Source organism: Alligator sinensis, unplaced genomic scaffold, assembly GCF_000455745.1.
Source record: "Alligator sinensis unplaced genomic scaffold, ASM45574v1 scaffold194_1, whole genome shotgun sequence".
Taxonomy (NCBI): Eukaryota; Metazoa; Chordata; order Crocodylia; family Alligatoridae; genus Alligator; species Alligator sinensis.
Genome location: NW_005841945.1, coordinates 1,363,712 through 1,381,931, shown reverse-complemented (window position 1 = coordinate 1,381,931; position 18,220 = coordinate 1,363,712). Strand labels below are relative to the sequence as shown.

The 18,220-nt window shown below is 39.4% G+C and overlaps 1 protein-coding gene across 1 annotated transcript in view; it reads left to right on the top strand.

Annotated features, from left to right (window-relative positions):
* Positions 1–18,220, top strand: part of GRID2 (glutamate ionotropic receptor delta type subunit 2) — a 1,378,694-nt gene that overhangs the window by 903,141 nt on the left and 457,333 nt on the right. Inside the window, exon 5 of the mRNA XM_025199482.1 lies at positions 9,290–9,343. Coding sequence (XP_025055267.1) covers positions 9,290–9,343 — 54 coding nt within the window. The remainder of the gene's footprint in view (positions 1–9,289; positions 9,344–18,220) is intronic.

Here is an 18,220-nt window from a genome sequence, read left to right as displayed (position 1 = left end):
CAGCAGGACTTCTCATTTAACTACCATTCAGTATAAGTAAGGATGGCAGAACTGAGTTCTTTCTGTTTCTCCTTCTTCTCTTCGTCCTTTCGCAGATATTGGCTTTCAGTTTGAATGGCTCATGTCATTGTTTCAGCAGTATATAACAATGATTCCTTTCCTTGGCATGCATCCTCCTGGCTTTTGATCCATTGATTTCTGTGGAGTTATGCTGATTTACCTCATCTGGGGATCTGGCTCTTTAAAGTCAAGTACAAAACTGGTCTCCTAGCATGATGCTTTGTTGTTAGGTATTGAAGAGTTTTGTGATATGGCTGTAGAAATTGGCACCATATCTTAACTAACTAGATATAAAGGAACAATGCTGAAAGGGAAAAAGAAATGTCATATTTGAAGTCTGTAGCCATATTGGTCATATTGGCTGGGTCCACACAAGCAAAGGCATGCCTGCGCAGCAGCACAAATATTAGCGGCACAAATTTGTGCTGCTACGTTGCACTGCAGTGCAGACCCCTGCCTATGTGCTTTGCAGCAAGACACATTGCCCACTGCTCCACGTGCTGCAGGTTGGGACCTGGCTGGGGTGCAGGGTGCCTCACCAGGGGCTAGCCATCCCCTGTGCTGAAGCACTCTGTACCCCGGCCAGCTGGGGAGCAGCATGTGGAGGGTTTTTTTGTTTTGTTTTTGTGGGGTGGTTTTGCTACTGGGAAATCCCAATAGCAAATTTTGCCCCGGCACTGCAAATTAACAGTGCTGCACACTGATTAATGTGCAACTCTTGTGGTTTGTGGTGCTGCAAAGAGATTTGTAGCACCACAAACCACACATGCTTGCACATCTGGATCCAGATGTCTGTATCTTTTGCATAATACTTGGCAATGGAATGCCAGGTACACAAAGTCAGGGAGAATTGCAAGTTCACTAGTGCAAGGTTCTTTGTTTAATGTCGGTTTGGTTGCTAATGACCAGCAGGCAGATATAATTTACAAAAAATTCATATTTCAGTGCAATAAGAATAACTGAAATCCCACGGAATTTTTCTCTGTTGATACAGAGTAATTAATGTATTGAGTTTTCATTATTTTGGAGTTCCAAGCCAGTCCTCCAAGTCTTAATTTTCATTAGGTACTTGTAATATTATTTGTCTTTATTAGAATGAGAGATGTATTTGGATTCTCTTCATGTACCTACATGGGTCCATTTGAGTTCTGCAAAGGGTTAATTTTGTTCTGCTTAATACTGGTGAAGGATTTCCTTTTTCATATGTTATCCAACTCTCATTTTGAATGCATACTATAGTTTAGCTCAATTTTAGCCTAAGATGTGAGCTGCATAAACAATGCAATCACCTGCTTTCTGCCTCCTATGGAAATTTCCAATCTGTCCTTTTCCTTTTAAGTGTGCAGAGCGCTACTTTCTGTCACAAAGCTGGCAGTGTGGGCAGATGAAATCCAAACCTGCACAGTACTTAGAGATTTGGGTTATTAAATTCACCAACATTTTCATTCCCCTTACCAAAATGTTTTATTGCTTTTAATTTACCAGATACCAGATCCCTCTTTAATTACTGCCCTCTATCCCATTGCACATGTTGTTTTGTATGTTCCATTACACTGTTGCACAGAATACCATCTCGCTGGATATGCCTAGAGATATTAATTTAAGCCAAATAGAAATTATATTCTTATCTTAGTGGACCACCCTCAGAAACTGAATAGATGTTTTAACTTTCTGAACACATTATAAGTAATAAAACCCATTCCAAAAATGCATTATTTCTTGGTCTCTGTGGTGGTATTATGTTGGCTTTTAGTCTTGGATACTGAGGTTTAATGTAAGTAGAACTAAAAATGTTCTGTTTTGCTCATTAACCTAACTTCATTTGCTCTTCTGCTTCTGCAGTGAAAATATAGTGGACTCTGTAAATGAGTAAAACTGCAAACTCAGTAGAGACACAAGGACATTGTGAAACATTATGTCATGACTGTAACGGCATGTCTTGTCCAAGTAATGACAGCGCTACTGACAGATAATTGGATCTAAGCTGTGCTAGTGCTGGCTTTGGACTTTTTTTTTTCTTTTTACTGTTTTAATATAATAATGCAGCTTGTGCTTCATAATTCCTGATCAAAAGGATCTCTGACTATGTTGGACTGTGCATATTACAACATTACAGGCTTGGAGAAAATGAAGCACTGAACATCATATTCTTTTAAGCTCCAAAATAGGAATTGAGGCAAATAAAATATTTAATTAATTCTCCCCCACCCCTCTTTAACCTCTGTCAGTGTGCTATAAAAATGTATTAACATAATAATCAAAATGTGTCATTAAGATATAAACACCAGTGGTAATAGTAGGCGAGGAATGCGGTAACCTTTCCATTGTGTTCCCAACCCCATCTCACATTGACCTTCACCTGTGGGAAAACACCTGAGAGAGGTGAAGATGCTGAAATCTGAATTTTGACAGATCTTGGAGGCAAGTAAATTCCTAAGCCAAGGACAATTCACCAAGAATGTGCTGCTACCCACTGCTGCCATGAAATTTTGAGTGCATTAGCTTGAGGATCTAAGAATGAAGTTTATCTGCTTGTGCCAAGCCATGTAATTAATTTGTTGACCATGAACGTTAGACATATTTTAGAAGCCCAGAACTTGAGCTTCCAATTCAAGAGCTTTATATGTAACAAGACTGACACCCTTCATTTTATCAATCATGCATGTGATTATCTGGAAAAGATTGTTATTTTACAGATTAAATTGTTTTAGGTATTAGAATTCAGCACTGAGATCACAGATAGGGAATAAGCACATGAATATGAGCAGTTACCAAGGAAGAGCTGATGCACTGCACATGCCAGCCTTCATTTACTTCTCAGTGGCCATGTCTACACAAGATGCTAACTGTACAGAGCAGTCATTGAGTACTTGCATACCCAAGTACTCAATGACTGCACAGTAACCAGCGTTACTGCACAGTACCATTCCTGCACAGCTTCCAGGTGATGCTTACTGCACAGTAGCTCATTAGAACTGCGCAGTTGCATCACATCATTGTTCATGCCATGCATTACTACTGCTCAGTGGTAACGAACTACCGCACTGTAAGCATGTGGTGTGGATATAACCAGTAATTTGTTCATGTGCCCATGCAATAGTTTTCCTCAAAATGTAACTAAAGTAAGTTGTAGATGTATTGTTTAAATCAGGGGCAGGCATAGTCCAGCTGGCAGTGGATTCAATTTCCCAGCAGTCCCTGCCTCCATGGAGACCCCAGCTGCAGCTGTACTATGATAGCGCAAGGCTGCAGTTGCCATGGAGACCAGCCCCAGCCACGCTGGCAGGGCGTGTAGGAGAGCAGGGGAGGGGGCTGCTACGGAGCCACTGGGATCTTGTGTCAGGGGCAGCTTGGTTGGGGCCAAGGCAGAGCCGCGATCTACAGCCTGCATGCTCTGGGCAGAGGCATAGGGGCAGTAGACCGCAGCTCTGACCTGACTCAGGACCACGCTGTAACAGCTGCAAGGAGCCAAGACAGACCTGCAATCCACTGCCTGTGTGCCCCTGCCCGGAGCATGGAAACTGCAGATCATGGCTCTGTCCTGGCCCTAACCAAGCTGCTCCCACTACAAGATCCCAGCGGCTCTGGAGCAGCCCCCTGCCCTCCCCTGCTATGCTTCCTCTATGGAGATTGGTCCCAGCCATGCAGGCAGGGGCTTTTGGGAAATGGAGTCTGACTGCTGGCCAGATCTGCCATTTTGCCTACCCCTGGTTTAAATCCATGCTGTAATGGCCTGTGTTACATTCAGAATTGCTCATTGAACATGACTATGAAGCATAGATATTTGTGGTGACTTGTAGGGACCAAAGTCCCTAAATAAATGTTTTATTTGTATAGGTATATAATTAAAAAAATAATAATAATCAAAAGTCTTGACCTACTGAACGTGTGTTTAGTTGACTGAAGATTCAAAATCTGGCTGTATACAGGGGCCAATCCAAGGAGGGGGAGGGGAATGAACAGGTGCAATTGTATTCCTCCCCCCGACTTTTTGCTGCTTTATCCACCCCAGGTTTAAAACCAACTGCCTGGCAGTGGCAGAAGCAGGCAGCAGTGAGGGTGTCCATTGATGTTATGTCTCATTGTAGTGTATCTGATTCCTTCTGAACTCTTCTTTCTATGGGTGTTAAAGACTTCTGTCTTTTTTTAATAGTCTCGGTATTCCATTAATAAAATTAGCTTTTCTTCTTTAATTCTGCTGTTTCTTAGCTAGTCCTGGTAAGGTAGTTCCTATTTCACAGCCCTGAAGACTGTTTTGAACTCTAGCTAAAAACATTAATCCAGGTGTGAAATTGTTAACTCAGGTGAACATTAATTTGGTTGTGGAAATAACTTTCAGTGAAGTATTGAATGCACTGTCAAGATGTTCAGAAAGGATAAATGTTGCTTTATGAATGTGAAAGAGATGGGAATGTAATATAAAATGACTACAAGACTAATGAAACATCTTCTGATTATTTTTTGCCTAGTTTGTTTTGGTTTTTAATACATAATATATGCTATAGCACATTAAAATACATGCCAATAAAGCTATATTTGTTTTTACTTCAATCCTAAACTGAAGAATAAATCCTGAGACCCCTAGCATGTTATAACGCTTCTAGATTATTTTTAACTGGAGAAAAATCTGTGGTATTGCATTTGTGGTGATGCACCACAGCACCTGCACCCCCTTTTCAAAATCCTAGGTATGCCCATGGTTGTATATAATACATGAAATAATGCAGAGTGAAATTTGACATTGAAGGTAAATTGGACCAAAACATAAATGTTTGTTGCCTTAGACATAGCTGCAGTCTTCCTTTTCTTCTGTTTTACTTAAATCTAGGCAAGAATGGTACCATATTTACTTAAATATAGATGACCCCTGCAATACTTAGGTTGTCTATATGGATCACTAATCAATTTGTTACAATTTTCCAGGTATAGAATCTAATGGTTGGAAGGTTTGCCTTAAATTCTCTCCCCCACAGTGTTACATCAGAGAAAATTTAAATCTGGTGTGGGTCAAGTAGCCCCATACTCTCTGCCTCCCTGCAACTCCTTCCCCCCTTCTTACTGTCAGATCCTACTCTCCCAGACCACATAGAATCATAGAAAATTAGGGTTTGATTGGATCTCAGGAGGGTCATCTAGTCCCGCTGCTCAAAGCAAGACCATCCTGAACGAGATCATCCCAGCAAGATTTTGTCTAGCCAGGGCTTAAAAACCTCCAAGAACAGAGGGTTCACAACCCCTCTGGGTAGCCTGTTCTAATTTTTTACATGGAAATGAGGAACAGATTTGAACAAAATGACCTTGAAATTAAACATACCTGTAGTAACTTGCATAGACTACCCATAGACTTAGTTCATTCAGAATTGGTGCATGCTACCTTTTTTGAAACTGCTGTAAGTTTTAACACAGGTACTCCATAAGCACATTTTAAGCAGCACTTTGGCACCTGCTTGTATGTAGTACAAACTATGCATGATATTGTGGTGGGAGAAAACTCCCTGGGGTTCATTGTCTAGCTGCATAGGGACTAGACAACACAGGTAAAGTTTACTGCAGTTTATTTGCTTGAGCAATGACCATAAAGCCAGCAGAGAGGCCTCAAGGGTGGGGCGATCTTTTATACTTTTTACAACAAGGCAAGACTACAGGGTTAACAAAAGCAATACTTGGGCGGTGCTTTACAAATCTTTGTAACAGCATATTTCTATTAAGCTGAACTAGCACTTTTTAAAAGCTAAAAGTTAAGTAACAGTAACATTATGATACGTTAGCAAGAACTTTCAGTGGTAGATACTTCTTAAGGACACGATCACTGTACTTAGAACAATGGCTTCTTTGTCTTATCTTGTTCCTTGCTGTAGCTGATTTTACAGCACACAGACACAGATCCACTTCCTGCATTTTACTCAGAAAATGCTTAACACAGTTAAAATAATTACTTGACACAAGCAAAGGCTTAGCTATCATTCTGCCTTGTGGTCAGCAGCATTGCTAGGCCACAGGTCATGCCTTGTATTCAGATGCAAAGCTAATACTTCTGAATAATCCAAATTATTGTTAACCTAACAGTATGCTATCAGAAAACTATTCTATTTCAGGGTAATAACAAACATGCTCACCACAATATTAGTCCAATGCAAAAAGGCTCATTATTTATCCTATGGTTCACTGGGCTGGGCCCCACTAGAGTCAACAGGATTTCAAGCCATGGTGACTCCCCAGCTGAGCACTCCTCAGTATGTGTGATACTCCAGATACTTCTCCTCCCACAAAGGATCCATGTGCTAATTAGCCCCCCACTCATGACTGGAACCATAAGTCCTGGGATGCTCCAAAAATTTATATGCAGATGAGGTACAGGGTAACCCGGTCTGGCTTCACCTCATGGAGGGTGGGGGCCACACTAATCATATGCAACAGGCTGAGGAGAGAGACAGAGGGATTCTGGATGAACACTTTGGGACCCTGGTGAAGAAGCAGAACTTATTGAAAGTGACAAAGAAAGGCACAGCTCATCTGGGGGAGTGAAGAGGAAGTAAAATGTATTTAATGCAGATGCTTACAATGACTTGAAAATGTCAGCGCTGAGGGGGAATATGCTTAATGGGCACTACCATATATCATACCCAGATGGGCTGCACTAATCTATCCTTTTGGTAGATTCCCATCAGCATATTTACCCAACATGGGCCATGCATTTTATAGTTATGAACAGTGATGGCTGCATTTAGTCAGCTTTATAGTTGGTTTCTATTGCTGAGAACATGCTGCTTTTGGCAGCAGTTTAATGATAGACAGTGTTCTTCATGAAGTTTCCTTGTATGCAAACATAAGATGAGGGGCTTTTCACCCCATACTGAGTGGTTAAAAAAACTCATCTTGTATTCAAGTAGATACGGTATATTCATTTTGTAGAGGATTTGGAGATTTAGGACTACGGTTTCATTCTGATTTGGAATGCATAGTAGCAGAAATTATCCATGAAACAGAACTGGACACTGAGGGCAAATTCTCCAGAGAGTGATGGATCCTAGGCAGGCTGCCAAAACACCTGAGAGAAGCTCTTAGGACCACAAAATGTTGGGTTTTCCTGGCCCCTTGCTAGGTGGGCTGCTGAGAAACTGGGCAGGAAAGCTGGCAAGAAAACAAGCAGGTGAGATTGGGTTCAGTTGGAAACTCTAGGAGAATTTCATGTATATCAACATGACTCATTGGTACAATGTTTAAATTTGATGAAATCAGGAATATAGAAAAAACATATTTCATATCCCTGCTCACCTTAATTTAGTCTAAATGTAACTTCCTACAGCATGACAACACCAGAAATGTTATATGGAGGGATGATGTTTGTTTTCAGGCACTGGAAACATTACTGTTCTCCCCGTTTCTAGCTTCACTTTTTTCTTAGAATTGGTTGTCTACCATCTGATTTGATACAAAGTACATGCCCAAAAATGACACATGAGTTTTAGTTTCCGGGCAGTTTAGGTTGTGTTGCTTCATATTACTTCATTGTTCAATTTTATCGTGTCCCTTTATGTCATAAAAAAGCTAATGTGTAGAATGCAACAAAATGTCTAAGTAACATGACAAAATATTCTATCTTAACATGGAGAACATAAATCTAACTTCAGTGCTGGATCAGGATTCAGGAATCTACTACAAATGTTTACATTTACTCAGAGATTCATAAGAATTATAGCTATTCTTTTTCCCAGATTTTCATTTCAGTAGTGGGGAATGCTTACTATAAGGTCTATTTACACACAGAGCCTCTTAAACCGCAATGTCCCCAATTTCAATACCTCTGAATTATTAATGAAACTACTGGCACTAGGTATTTTATACTGTTTTTAGCTTTAGTAACCAGTTACATCTTTCTCCTTTGGACATATAAATTACCATTCTCCTTTGGACATATAAATTACAATTATCCTTTGCTGCCAGTATTTGTGGTAATTATCATTAAAAGCCAAATACCATTACTGTGCACTGGTCCAAATAATAATAGGCCACTTATGACTTTCATTCACTTAAATGTCATACTATTGTTTTATGTGTTCACAAAGCAGCATTCTTATCCTTGGCTTCTTTCCTCTGTGATTAATTTCCCCAGTTCTAGATTTGTGGTTTTGTGCAAATTTATTCATTATTAATTTATTTACTTTTTATTAATTTATGTAACGTTGAGGTAGTCAAATATCCATGGTTTACTAGTTTTTTTTTTTCTCTTGGATTGTCCTGATTTTGAGGGACTATACCAGTGTCAATGTGACTTCTACTAAATCCAGTAGAACTACTGGAGAAGTGTTCAGCCAAGTCTGTGATTCTTTTCAGCCTTTTCCCACAAAAGACATCTCTCTACTTCTAGCCTTTCTATGGAAAGCAGAACCAGAAGCTCTCTTTCTCCTGATCTTGCAACATCGGAAGCCCTCCAATCTCTCATCTTCATTTTCCTCTTTGTTTCTGACACAAAGAACTGTTATCCATAATGTGGAAAAAATAGCATACCAGAATTGAGATAGGCAAGATCATGTCTGAGTGATAGATGGCATATTGAATATGTCACATTGCTTCTGGAATCATGTAAAAAACAGGAAATAAAGAACCAAGGGGTAGAATTGGGAAGGACAACCAGGAACCACTGACAGGAGCAGAACGAAAGTAGTACCAATTCATTATAATTAGACAACTTCCTCTGTGACACATATCCAATTCAATTTTACCCTTTCCTATTCTATGTTCATATGAACATCAGATTATTATTCTAAGAACCTCCCCATTTCCTGCTCAGATATATGTCCAGGATAGGTGAATAAGGAGAGAGCATCATGTCTTGGAGATTTCAGAAAATTGACCAGTCTAAAGTGTCTTGGGGTTCTGTCTGAATCTGTTGATTCTCTGCTTTTTGGGGGTTTTTTGCTCCATCTCAAAATAAAGCGTTAATGCAAAAGTACCTTCATTTTCTTCTCAGTCAACTGAAACCTATTCTCTCTGATGCATTCAATGAAATATATTTCTGAGTTTAATTAGCAAGTCAAACAAAAATATAAATGCTTCAGCAGCGTTTTGCTAAAGGTTCTGTAGTCTCAGCTGAATAATGAGTCTTTCAGAACATGTGCTTCGGTTTGTTTGGTTTTTTTGTGTGTCATTTGCAAAAAGCCTTCATTTATTTATTTATTTAGGCTTTCATAAGTAAGGTGACTGATAGCTGGTTTGTTCTCTATTTCAGGTCGTGGAAACTAATTTGGTTGCTTTTGACTGTCACTGGATCATTATAAATGAGGTAACTGTCAACTAAACATTGCTTCTGCAGCGTGAATCCTGTTTTCATGCATACTGACAGTATTCATACTGATCTTGACTTTGCCAACAGGAAACAGTGGATGCAGCAAAGTTCAGGCACGCTGGGGTGACTCTGTTTAATAAAAATAGAATGACAAGTTTGGTGGGCTTTCTTTTCTTGTAAAGGCCCTTGTAAATGAAAAAATAAATGAAAAACACTTCCCTACTGCATATATTTAGCCTTCTCTTTTGGCTTGAGGTGCCTGCTTTGGGAGATATCTTTTATGAAAAACAATTAATTCCTTTTTGTAAGCATCATGACTCTTTTTCAGTGAAGTGTTTGTGTTCCACTTATATTTTAACATTGTTCCAAATACTTGTACGAGTTTTCCTGTTCCTTTCCCATTTAAGGAAAACATAAGGATTCAGTATAAGCTGGAGCCAAAGCCCATTAAAACCAATGGGAGTCTTTCCATTGCCTTTGTGGCTTCCAGGTCAAATCATAAACAGAAATATTTGGGGTTGAAAAAGTTTCTATCTCCTTTCAAATCTCTCATCCTTTCTACAAAACAACTTTGCTTAAATTGGAGAGTGTTTATTAATTGTGAAATGAGCTGTATGAATATGTTTGTCAGCTAAAATCTGATAGGCCAATAAGCAAAATAGCTGCACATATAAAATCCAGCGTAATGAAGCTGTCCTTGTATTCAATGTTTCTCTTCTGTTTACAAGAAGTAATTTCTTATGACCACGATAACTGAACATAGAGGGGGGCCACACAATAAAACTTCATTATAATGTGCCTTGTTTATAACAAACACTCTCTTTTTAGAACAAACTTTCCAACAGCAGGACCTGAACCATATAATAGCAAGCACCCTCTTTTGATTAACCTTTCTCCCAGTCCCATAGGGGTTTCTTAAAATAAGGTTTCATGTATTCCTTAACAACCTGCATACAGTCTATTCTATCTGTATCTTCTAAGAAAAGTTTTTAAAGCAGAGTTGTCTAACTGGCAGCCCCATAGGATTCATGAAGTTTGCAAGGTGTTAACATGTGGCCTTGAGGCTTCCACCTAGCTGCTACGGCCCTCATTGCTTTGGCTGCAGCAGCAAGTAGGGTCTTGGGGCTCCTTGTCCTTCTTCCAGCTTCTACTATATGTACCTGTCCCAGGGAGTGGGGCAGGGCAGTGAAATGCAGCCTGTGGTGCTGGGGGAGCTTCCATCCCAGAGCACCTGTGTGTCATGGTGAAGTGGGGAAACCCATGGATGGACAGCTGAAGGTGAAGCAGGGATCTGTCCACTCCTCAGAAATAGAGAGGCACCCAGCTGCTTGCATGCAAGGTGCTGGAAGGGAGGAAGCACTTGCAACATGTGGTTCCCATTGGTGCAGCCTCTGGCTGCTTAGAAGTTGGACAGCCTTGATTTAGAGAAATCACACACACAATTTGAGATCTGATCTTCATTCACTATGTGCTTTTGTTTTCCCATCTAAACATTAAGTTTTCATTATCACAGGACAATACAATAAATTAATGGAAACAGTTTGTTATCCCATTTTGTGTTAATGGGGAAGCTCATTTCAGAAACAGCATGTGATTACCATGAGGTCCTTAGTTTTTCTTTCTATGCCACAAGAAGGTCATGAGGTGTATATATAAGAGTACAGTGAATAATTTTTCAGCCCTGGCTTTTGCTCTTTTAATGAACAGACAATTTTCGGCACTCGCTTTCCATCTTAGGCTTAATACAACTCCAGCCAAAGTCAATGAAAATCTCTGTTTACTTCTTTGGTGCTGGAAAATATCCCTCCATCTTGGAGGTTACCAAAATACTTGTAAAGTGCTTAAGTGAAAGGCTTTGCTGATTGGTGCATATCCTACAATTACCACTTAAGTACATTAATTTATAATGGACTAAAATGGTAATCTCAACTTCAAAAACAAGAAGAAAAAAACATTGGGAAACAGGAAGAGGTCTAAACATACCACACATGCTTTCCACTGGGCTGGCGAAGCTGCAGATTTACAAATGAGTTCATCTATGGAAGAAGCAAGGATTGTTGTGGGTGATAATCTTTAATTGGACCAGCTACATGACTGGGATAGACTTAGATGCATATTACATTGCATTCTTCTTCCAGTCTCTTATCAGCTAAAACATTACTCCAAAACTTCATTTATGAAGGAGGCTCTCTGCCCTCTCAGTCCATATCCATGCAGGAACTGGTAAAATGTATCCCTTTTTTTTTTCTAGCAATCCAGACATTTACAACATTTTAAAATCAGATCAAAAACAAATGAAAATTTGTTGGCAGTAGTGTAGACAGAATTGTGTTTTGACTTTGCCCTGCCAGTTGTAAAATATCTTTTCCTTCATTTGATATTGTCTATTCAGACCAAGTGAAGACTAATATCTTCTATATGCTTACTTAACGTTGTCTGATTATGTTGATATTTTAGGTAATGAAGTAAATCTGCTTGGATGCTGTATCTCATATTGGGAATCATAAAGGAATCTAAAGGGGGAAGGCATCTTAATAACAAAGGCTCTAGAAAAAGAGAGGCTACATATTTTTTTTAAAGCACAGTCAATCATGTTAGTTGTCATTAATAATACTAATCTTTTCTTCTGATCATTACTTTTCTCAATAGAATGCATCTCCAAATAAATACCTCTAATACAGAGGGTGTGGTGCTTTACTTAAATTTTACAAGGTTCAGACATTCCTATATAGAGAGATGTACTGATAAAATGTAAGTTAAAATATAAGAAGGGATTTGCTTTTCTCTGCTTCTGCTTCCCCTACCCACAGAAATACATGTAACCCCAGACAGGCCAAGGAATTCCAGCTAAATTCCCTTGTGATTCTTTTAAGTTACAGTTACGTATTGCCCTGATAGTTTGTTTAGTCTCCTAGTAAAAATCAAGAGAGAGAATCATATGCCTGATATTTTAAGTGGAAGAAATGGTCTATTTACATATTAATTGTAAAGAGATATCTGTTTTCAACAGTTAGTTAAACCAGAAAGTGTTATCTTATGCCCAGTGCCATTACCTTTTCTTTCTTTGGAGGGTAGTTAAAAGCTCCTTCTCATGCTCATAAGTATTATAGGTAAGCTTCCTTTGAAAACTGTTGAGTCATTACACATTTCCAAATGATGGGAACTATCAGTTGCAAGTAAGTGAAAAAGGGAAAATGTGAATCTAATATGTATTAGGAGAGAATGAAGTGTAAGTGTCATTGTATGAGTCCACCAGAACTTCATAGAGTCTTCAGTATTGGGTACAGTTCTGTTTACGCATGCTCAAAGGAAATGAAATCAAACTAGAATGCTTTAGAAGAATAGCTTCTAAACTAATCAGAGGAATAGAGACCTCGCCTTATGAGAGGGAGAAGGGGAGCTTGCCTTGTTTAACTGAGTGAAACAAAGGAGAGTAGAGTTTGCTGTCTGTAAATACATCAGGAGTTAAGCACTGGGGATGGAAAAGAACTTTTTAGCTAAAGAACAATATTAGCACAAGAACAAATGGGCATAAACTGGCCATGAATAAATGAGATTTCTAGCAAACATGGGACAATCAAATAAGAGTAGGCAAGAAACCAGAAAAAAAAAATTCTACTTCTAAGGTGAAGCATGAACATCAGTTTATGAATGGGAATGTACAATAGCATTTGTTTGCAATAGCACAGGACCAAATTGGGTGATCTAGTAAGTCTTTTCCAGTCTTATGCTCTGTGTTGCCTTTGGTTCCATGCAAGCTGATACCATAGTTGTAGTGGGAGTCCCACATGTGTGCATCCAAGTACAGAATTTAGCTCAAAACAACTGTCCAAAATGGGATTTGGCAGTAGTCCTCACATTTAACTTTTTCATTTTTATTTCAAAGCAGTCCAGCATGGTGAAGTGGAGACTGGGGGCGTCTTATAGTGTAAACTTGAGAAGCAACCACTGCAAATCTACTAGGCCCCAGAAAGTAATTAACCAGATTTCATGAGCACATATAATAGTACATTTTTAATATGTGTAGTACTTTGATGCAGTATAATTACTTTAGGGAAGCTTTGTTAGGCCCTTTATATTTTAAAATGATTCCAGTAGCTTTCTGTAAACTACTCTATATGATGTAGAACACTGTTCAAACTGCTCAGATACCTTTGGAAATCATTCAAGTTATGCAGGTAATAACTGATATAAATTGACATTCTAAACCTTGTGTCAACACATTGCTCTTTTCTTCTGTTTCACCTGTATTTCTAATATTTGCTTCAGATCACACATGCTAAGGCAGTTTTCCTCTTGTCCATCCCCTCCTCCCAGAATATTCATTAAGGGTAAAGACAACTTCTGCAAAAGGAAGCATGTTCTCAAATGACTTGAGATTGCCTTTCCGTTTCATAAAACTTCAGCTGGCAATGTTCCTTAGTAAGTCAGTCATAGGTGCTGGCCCTTGAAAAAACAGATAGAACATGCTGGTTAGGTTTCTTGGCAAGATCTCCTGGATTCTTGGTGAATTATCCACTGTGATTAGAATCCTTGTTTCTTCTTCACTTTATATTTACTTGCGTGTTGGAACAAAATGATTTCCATCTCTGTCTTATGTTCCTTGTCCAAGTTCTATTCTCTTTCCATTTTTACCATGACAAGTAAATCCAGCACGAAAGAAAAAAAAACTGAACAAAAAAAAAAAGAGAAAAGAAAAGAAAATGGCACACAGTATCAAAATGATATACAATGGGTGCATCTACATGTCACTCTATGGCAATGTAGCAACATGCCACATCACTGTATGGTGTGGTACAATGATGTGGTGATCACGTGGGTCTACATGTGAACAGCATCTACGTTGTCATAGCAGCATGCACCCCATTTTAGCACACTGTTTTGTCAGTGTAATGGCAAAATCTAACCATGTGCAGTACAGTACAGGCAGTAACTGTGCCATGCTTTAGTACTTCCAAAAGGAAGTACTGAAGCACAATGCCATAGCAACATTACCATAGGGCAATGTGTAGACATGCCCATCAGGCACATCTACACGTGTAATTAATGCAGCTGAATATGCAACTCAGTTTGAGCCAGAGTAAACTAATCACTATGTCACCATCTACATGTGCGTTTAAGTGCAGTAATTTACTGCATGGCTAGACATCATGTGTTTCCCACGGGACTGTTCAGCGGCACAGTAAAGTAGTGTACTGCTCCCTAATTGCCATCCAGGTGTAGACGGTGACACTTTACTGTGCAGCAAATTAGTCTAGTGTACAGTAAAGCATCTTGTGTAGACACGCCCAATGTCATGTAGTAGCAAAATCTATTTGTATAAAACCTCTAAATTTAAAGAACTTGGAGTTCTTAATTTATAAAAGCACCAGAAATAGGTCCTTTTTTTGCTATTTCTTTCTTTTGTTACATCAGGACTTTTAAATACTAGGGCATTTGTCACCCATATATTATATCTTCTTTGTAACACAAGTTAAAATGGTTTCTTTCAACAAAATAGTTCCTTGATTAGTTTTCTTATCACTCTAGTTCCCTTCTTAAGTCAAATACATAAATGAAGCCTAGGAACATAGCATGACTGTGATAGTCTTAAGTTTCCTCAGTACAGTAGGTCCTATTCCTAAATCAAAGTAAAGAAAAAATACTGGGAGAATCAGTGCATGATAGAGGGATGTATTTATTTCAGAAGCATAATGTCTGGACAATGTATCCAGGGCAGTCATCTCTTACTTTCCTTCCCCCCCACCCATACCTTCAGGCTTCCAGACAAGGCAGTGCATAGCACTTGAGCAGCATGCATCAAGAACTGTAAGGTGTTATGAGAATCATAGTTATCTAGAGTGGCAGTGGAGTTCACTGCAGTTGAGCAGAAATTTTTACCCTATTTTTGCTGTTGAAGCTCATATCCAGAGGGCAAAAAAATAAATTCTGATTTTGGCAACAAAATGGTGTTGATTCTTCTCCCAGCAGCAGCAAACTCCACTGCTGCTATACATATGTATGAATCCAAGAATGTCTTGCATGCTGTGATATATATTGCCTGTACTGGCTGCTTCCTACAGGTACAGGTGGAGCATGGGATAGGAGAATGAGGCACTCTCTTCCCATCCTTCTGTTGCCCCTCCTGTTAGGAGGTATCTGGGGTACATGCCCCACTTGCCAACCCCACATTATGCTACTGATTTATTTGAACAACAGGGCACATCTACATATGCAAATCTGGGAGCAATTTACTCTAGAGTAAACACGCCTTGGCATGTGTCTACAGGTGCAAGAACAGGGGAGCAGATTTGCTGCTCCTAGCAGCAGACTGCTTCCACTCCCTGCAGCCCTGCACTGGGCCCCTGCAGCAGCCAAGGGGAGCTCTAGGCCAGGAGACAGCTATCTCCTGACAGGGGCTGGGACATTGCTCCCTGTCCCTGGGGGCACCTGTGCTGGGAGATTCTTATTTCTCAACCCCAGCTCTGCAGTCTGGGGCCTGGGCTGGGAGATCCCCAATCTCCCAGCCCCACAGTTGCAGACCCAGTGCTGGGAGATTCTTAAGTTTCTTCCAACCTGGGTCCTGCGACCATTGGGCTCAGGCTGGAGAGAAGAATCTCTCAGCACTGGCCCCATGACCACGGAGCTGGCACCGGGAGAAAACGATTTCCTAGCCTGGGCCCTGCGACCATGGGGATTGGATTGGGAGAGAAAGATCTCCCAGTCTCGGGCCCGCAATCACGGAGTGGGAACTCCCTGCTGCCAGGGTTGGGGGACATTGTCCCTGCCCAGATTCTGGTGGAGGAGCCTGTCCCAGCAGCAGACAGCGACCAGGGGCAGGTAGCAGTCTCCCACCCTTCCTACCCAGCTGACTGGGAACACATTTGTTCCTAGTCAGGTGTCTGTACATGTGCTACTGCACAGGAAATATTCTTGTGTAAATTTGCTGCTTGCATTTGCAGGTAGCAAATTTACTCTCAATTAGAGCCAATTACTGCTCAATAAGCATCTGCCCATGTAGATGGTGACCCTTACTGTGCAGTAATTAGGCCTAATCTCATGTAAAGCATCTTGTGTAGACATACCCACAGTGATGTAAGAGGGAATTGCATTTATGGGTTACTGCTATGCAATTAAGAAATTAACTAAAAACCTAACCTGAGATAAGAGGACTACAACTCACAAAAACTGAAATACTGTTTAAATTTTTTTTTTCGGTGTATTTATTATTTTACTGTATCATATTGACACACAACCTGTGTCTCACCAGTGTCAGTCTGGCTCTGTTTTTAGTTTTCAGATAATACATGTAGAATACACAAGGTCCAAGGGCTTATTCTGACTCTAAGTCATCTAAATGGCACTTAAATGATTCCCTCTTTTAAGAGAATTAGAGGATACTTTTCTTGAGGAGAAATTAATACTTTTTGGCTGCATAGGTTTAAATATCTAGTTCACAGAATAGAATCTAGGCTAATATATCTAAAGTGTGGCAGAAACCTAGAGGCAAAAAGGTAGCATTCTAATTAAAATGCACAAAACTGCTGAATATTGGGAAAAATGCTGTACTTTTTAGGAGAAAAAAATATAAATGTTTGCATGGCTAAAAATTAAAACCTTTCATAAAATGTTACTTGGCAATGTAATATGGCCATGTGTGTAGATTTTTCATGGCATTATAAAAAAACAAACAACTCTGGCTTTTCTTTTGCAGTATAGGCAAGATGTACAACAAAATCAAATGCTTCTCCATTCTCAACTTCCTGTAACTACTGTGATTGATAGAATGTAGTAAAGAATAGAGACATTCGTTTTAACTCTCCTTTGTGATTATATTGCAGGTGCATTAAAAATGGTCTGCATTTTGCCAAAGAAGCACCTTTCTTTCCCCCCTTGTAGGTAGTGAAATGACACAGACTAAATGAAAAGACGGCATCTTAAGCTGAGAGAAACCATTATCCATGGTACATTAAAGATTAATTGACCAGAAATGCAGGATATTACACTGGACACAGCTGATGCCAGGTGTTATTTTGTTTGCAGAAAAATCTATATTTCATAAAGAACATAAATAACAGATGAATTCAAAAGCTTTGACATGCTATGAAGAAGAATAAAATAGGCTTACTGTAGTCAAGAGAATTGATGTTAAAATTCACAACTCTCAGCATATTTTTCTTCAGTACTTAAAAGGACATAAACAAAATTGAGCTATATCTGAATTGCTTTTTCTCAGGAAAAAATGTTTAAGTATGCATATTATAGCCAAAAATGCATTCAGGCAGGCTTCTAAAATTTAAAGAATGGTATTTTCAAAGGGACATACTTGACTTTTTTGCAGCAATAAAGGTGCATTGAGCAGTCTAATATGAACACTTCCACATATGTAAATATCACTATAGGCACCAATCCAGATGTCTGAGGCATAGTTACTCTGCCTTGAACCTGTTTAGGTACAAATATAAGGGTAGTTTGTCTCAGACCAGTAAATAAGGAAAAGCGGGCCTTAACCATTTTGAAAACATACCTCAGAATCTTTGTTGTGTTTTACAGTGCAGACACTATTGTATTAATATTTATGCAAGTCATAGGGGACCCTCCAAAAACTCACTTGCTTATCTAGTTTAGGCATTTAGCTGAAGCTTATTTAAACCTCCTTAGTCTGAAAATCTGACTGGAATTTTCAGAAGATTTCTCATCAGAGGTTTTTTAGTTTCAGTACAAAGCATTAAAATGCCACATATCCAATATGTCTTGGGATGTTAATTATGCTTTGATAAACATTAATTGAGAACATTAAGATGAAGAATGACAAATGGTTCCCTGTGATGAGGGACAGATCCTAGATGTGAGATAGTTTAAGGTAACTAGGGTGTCTTATACTCCCTTCCTCTG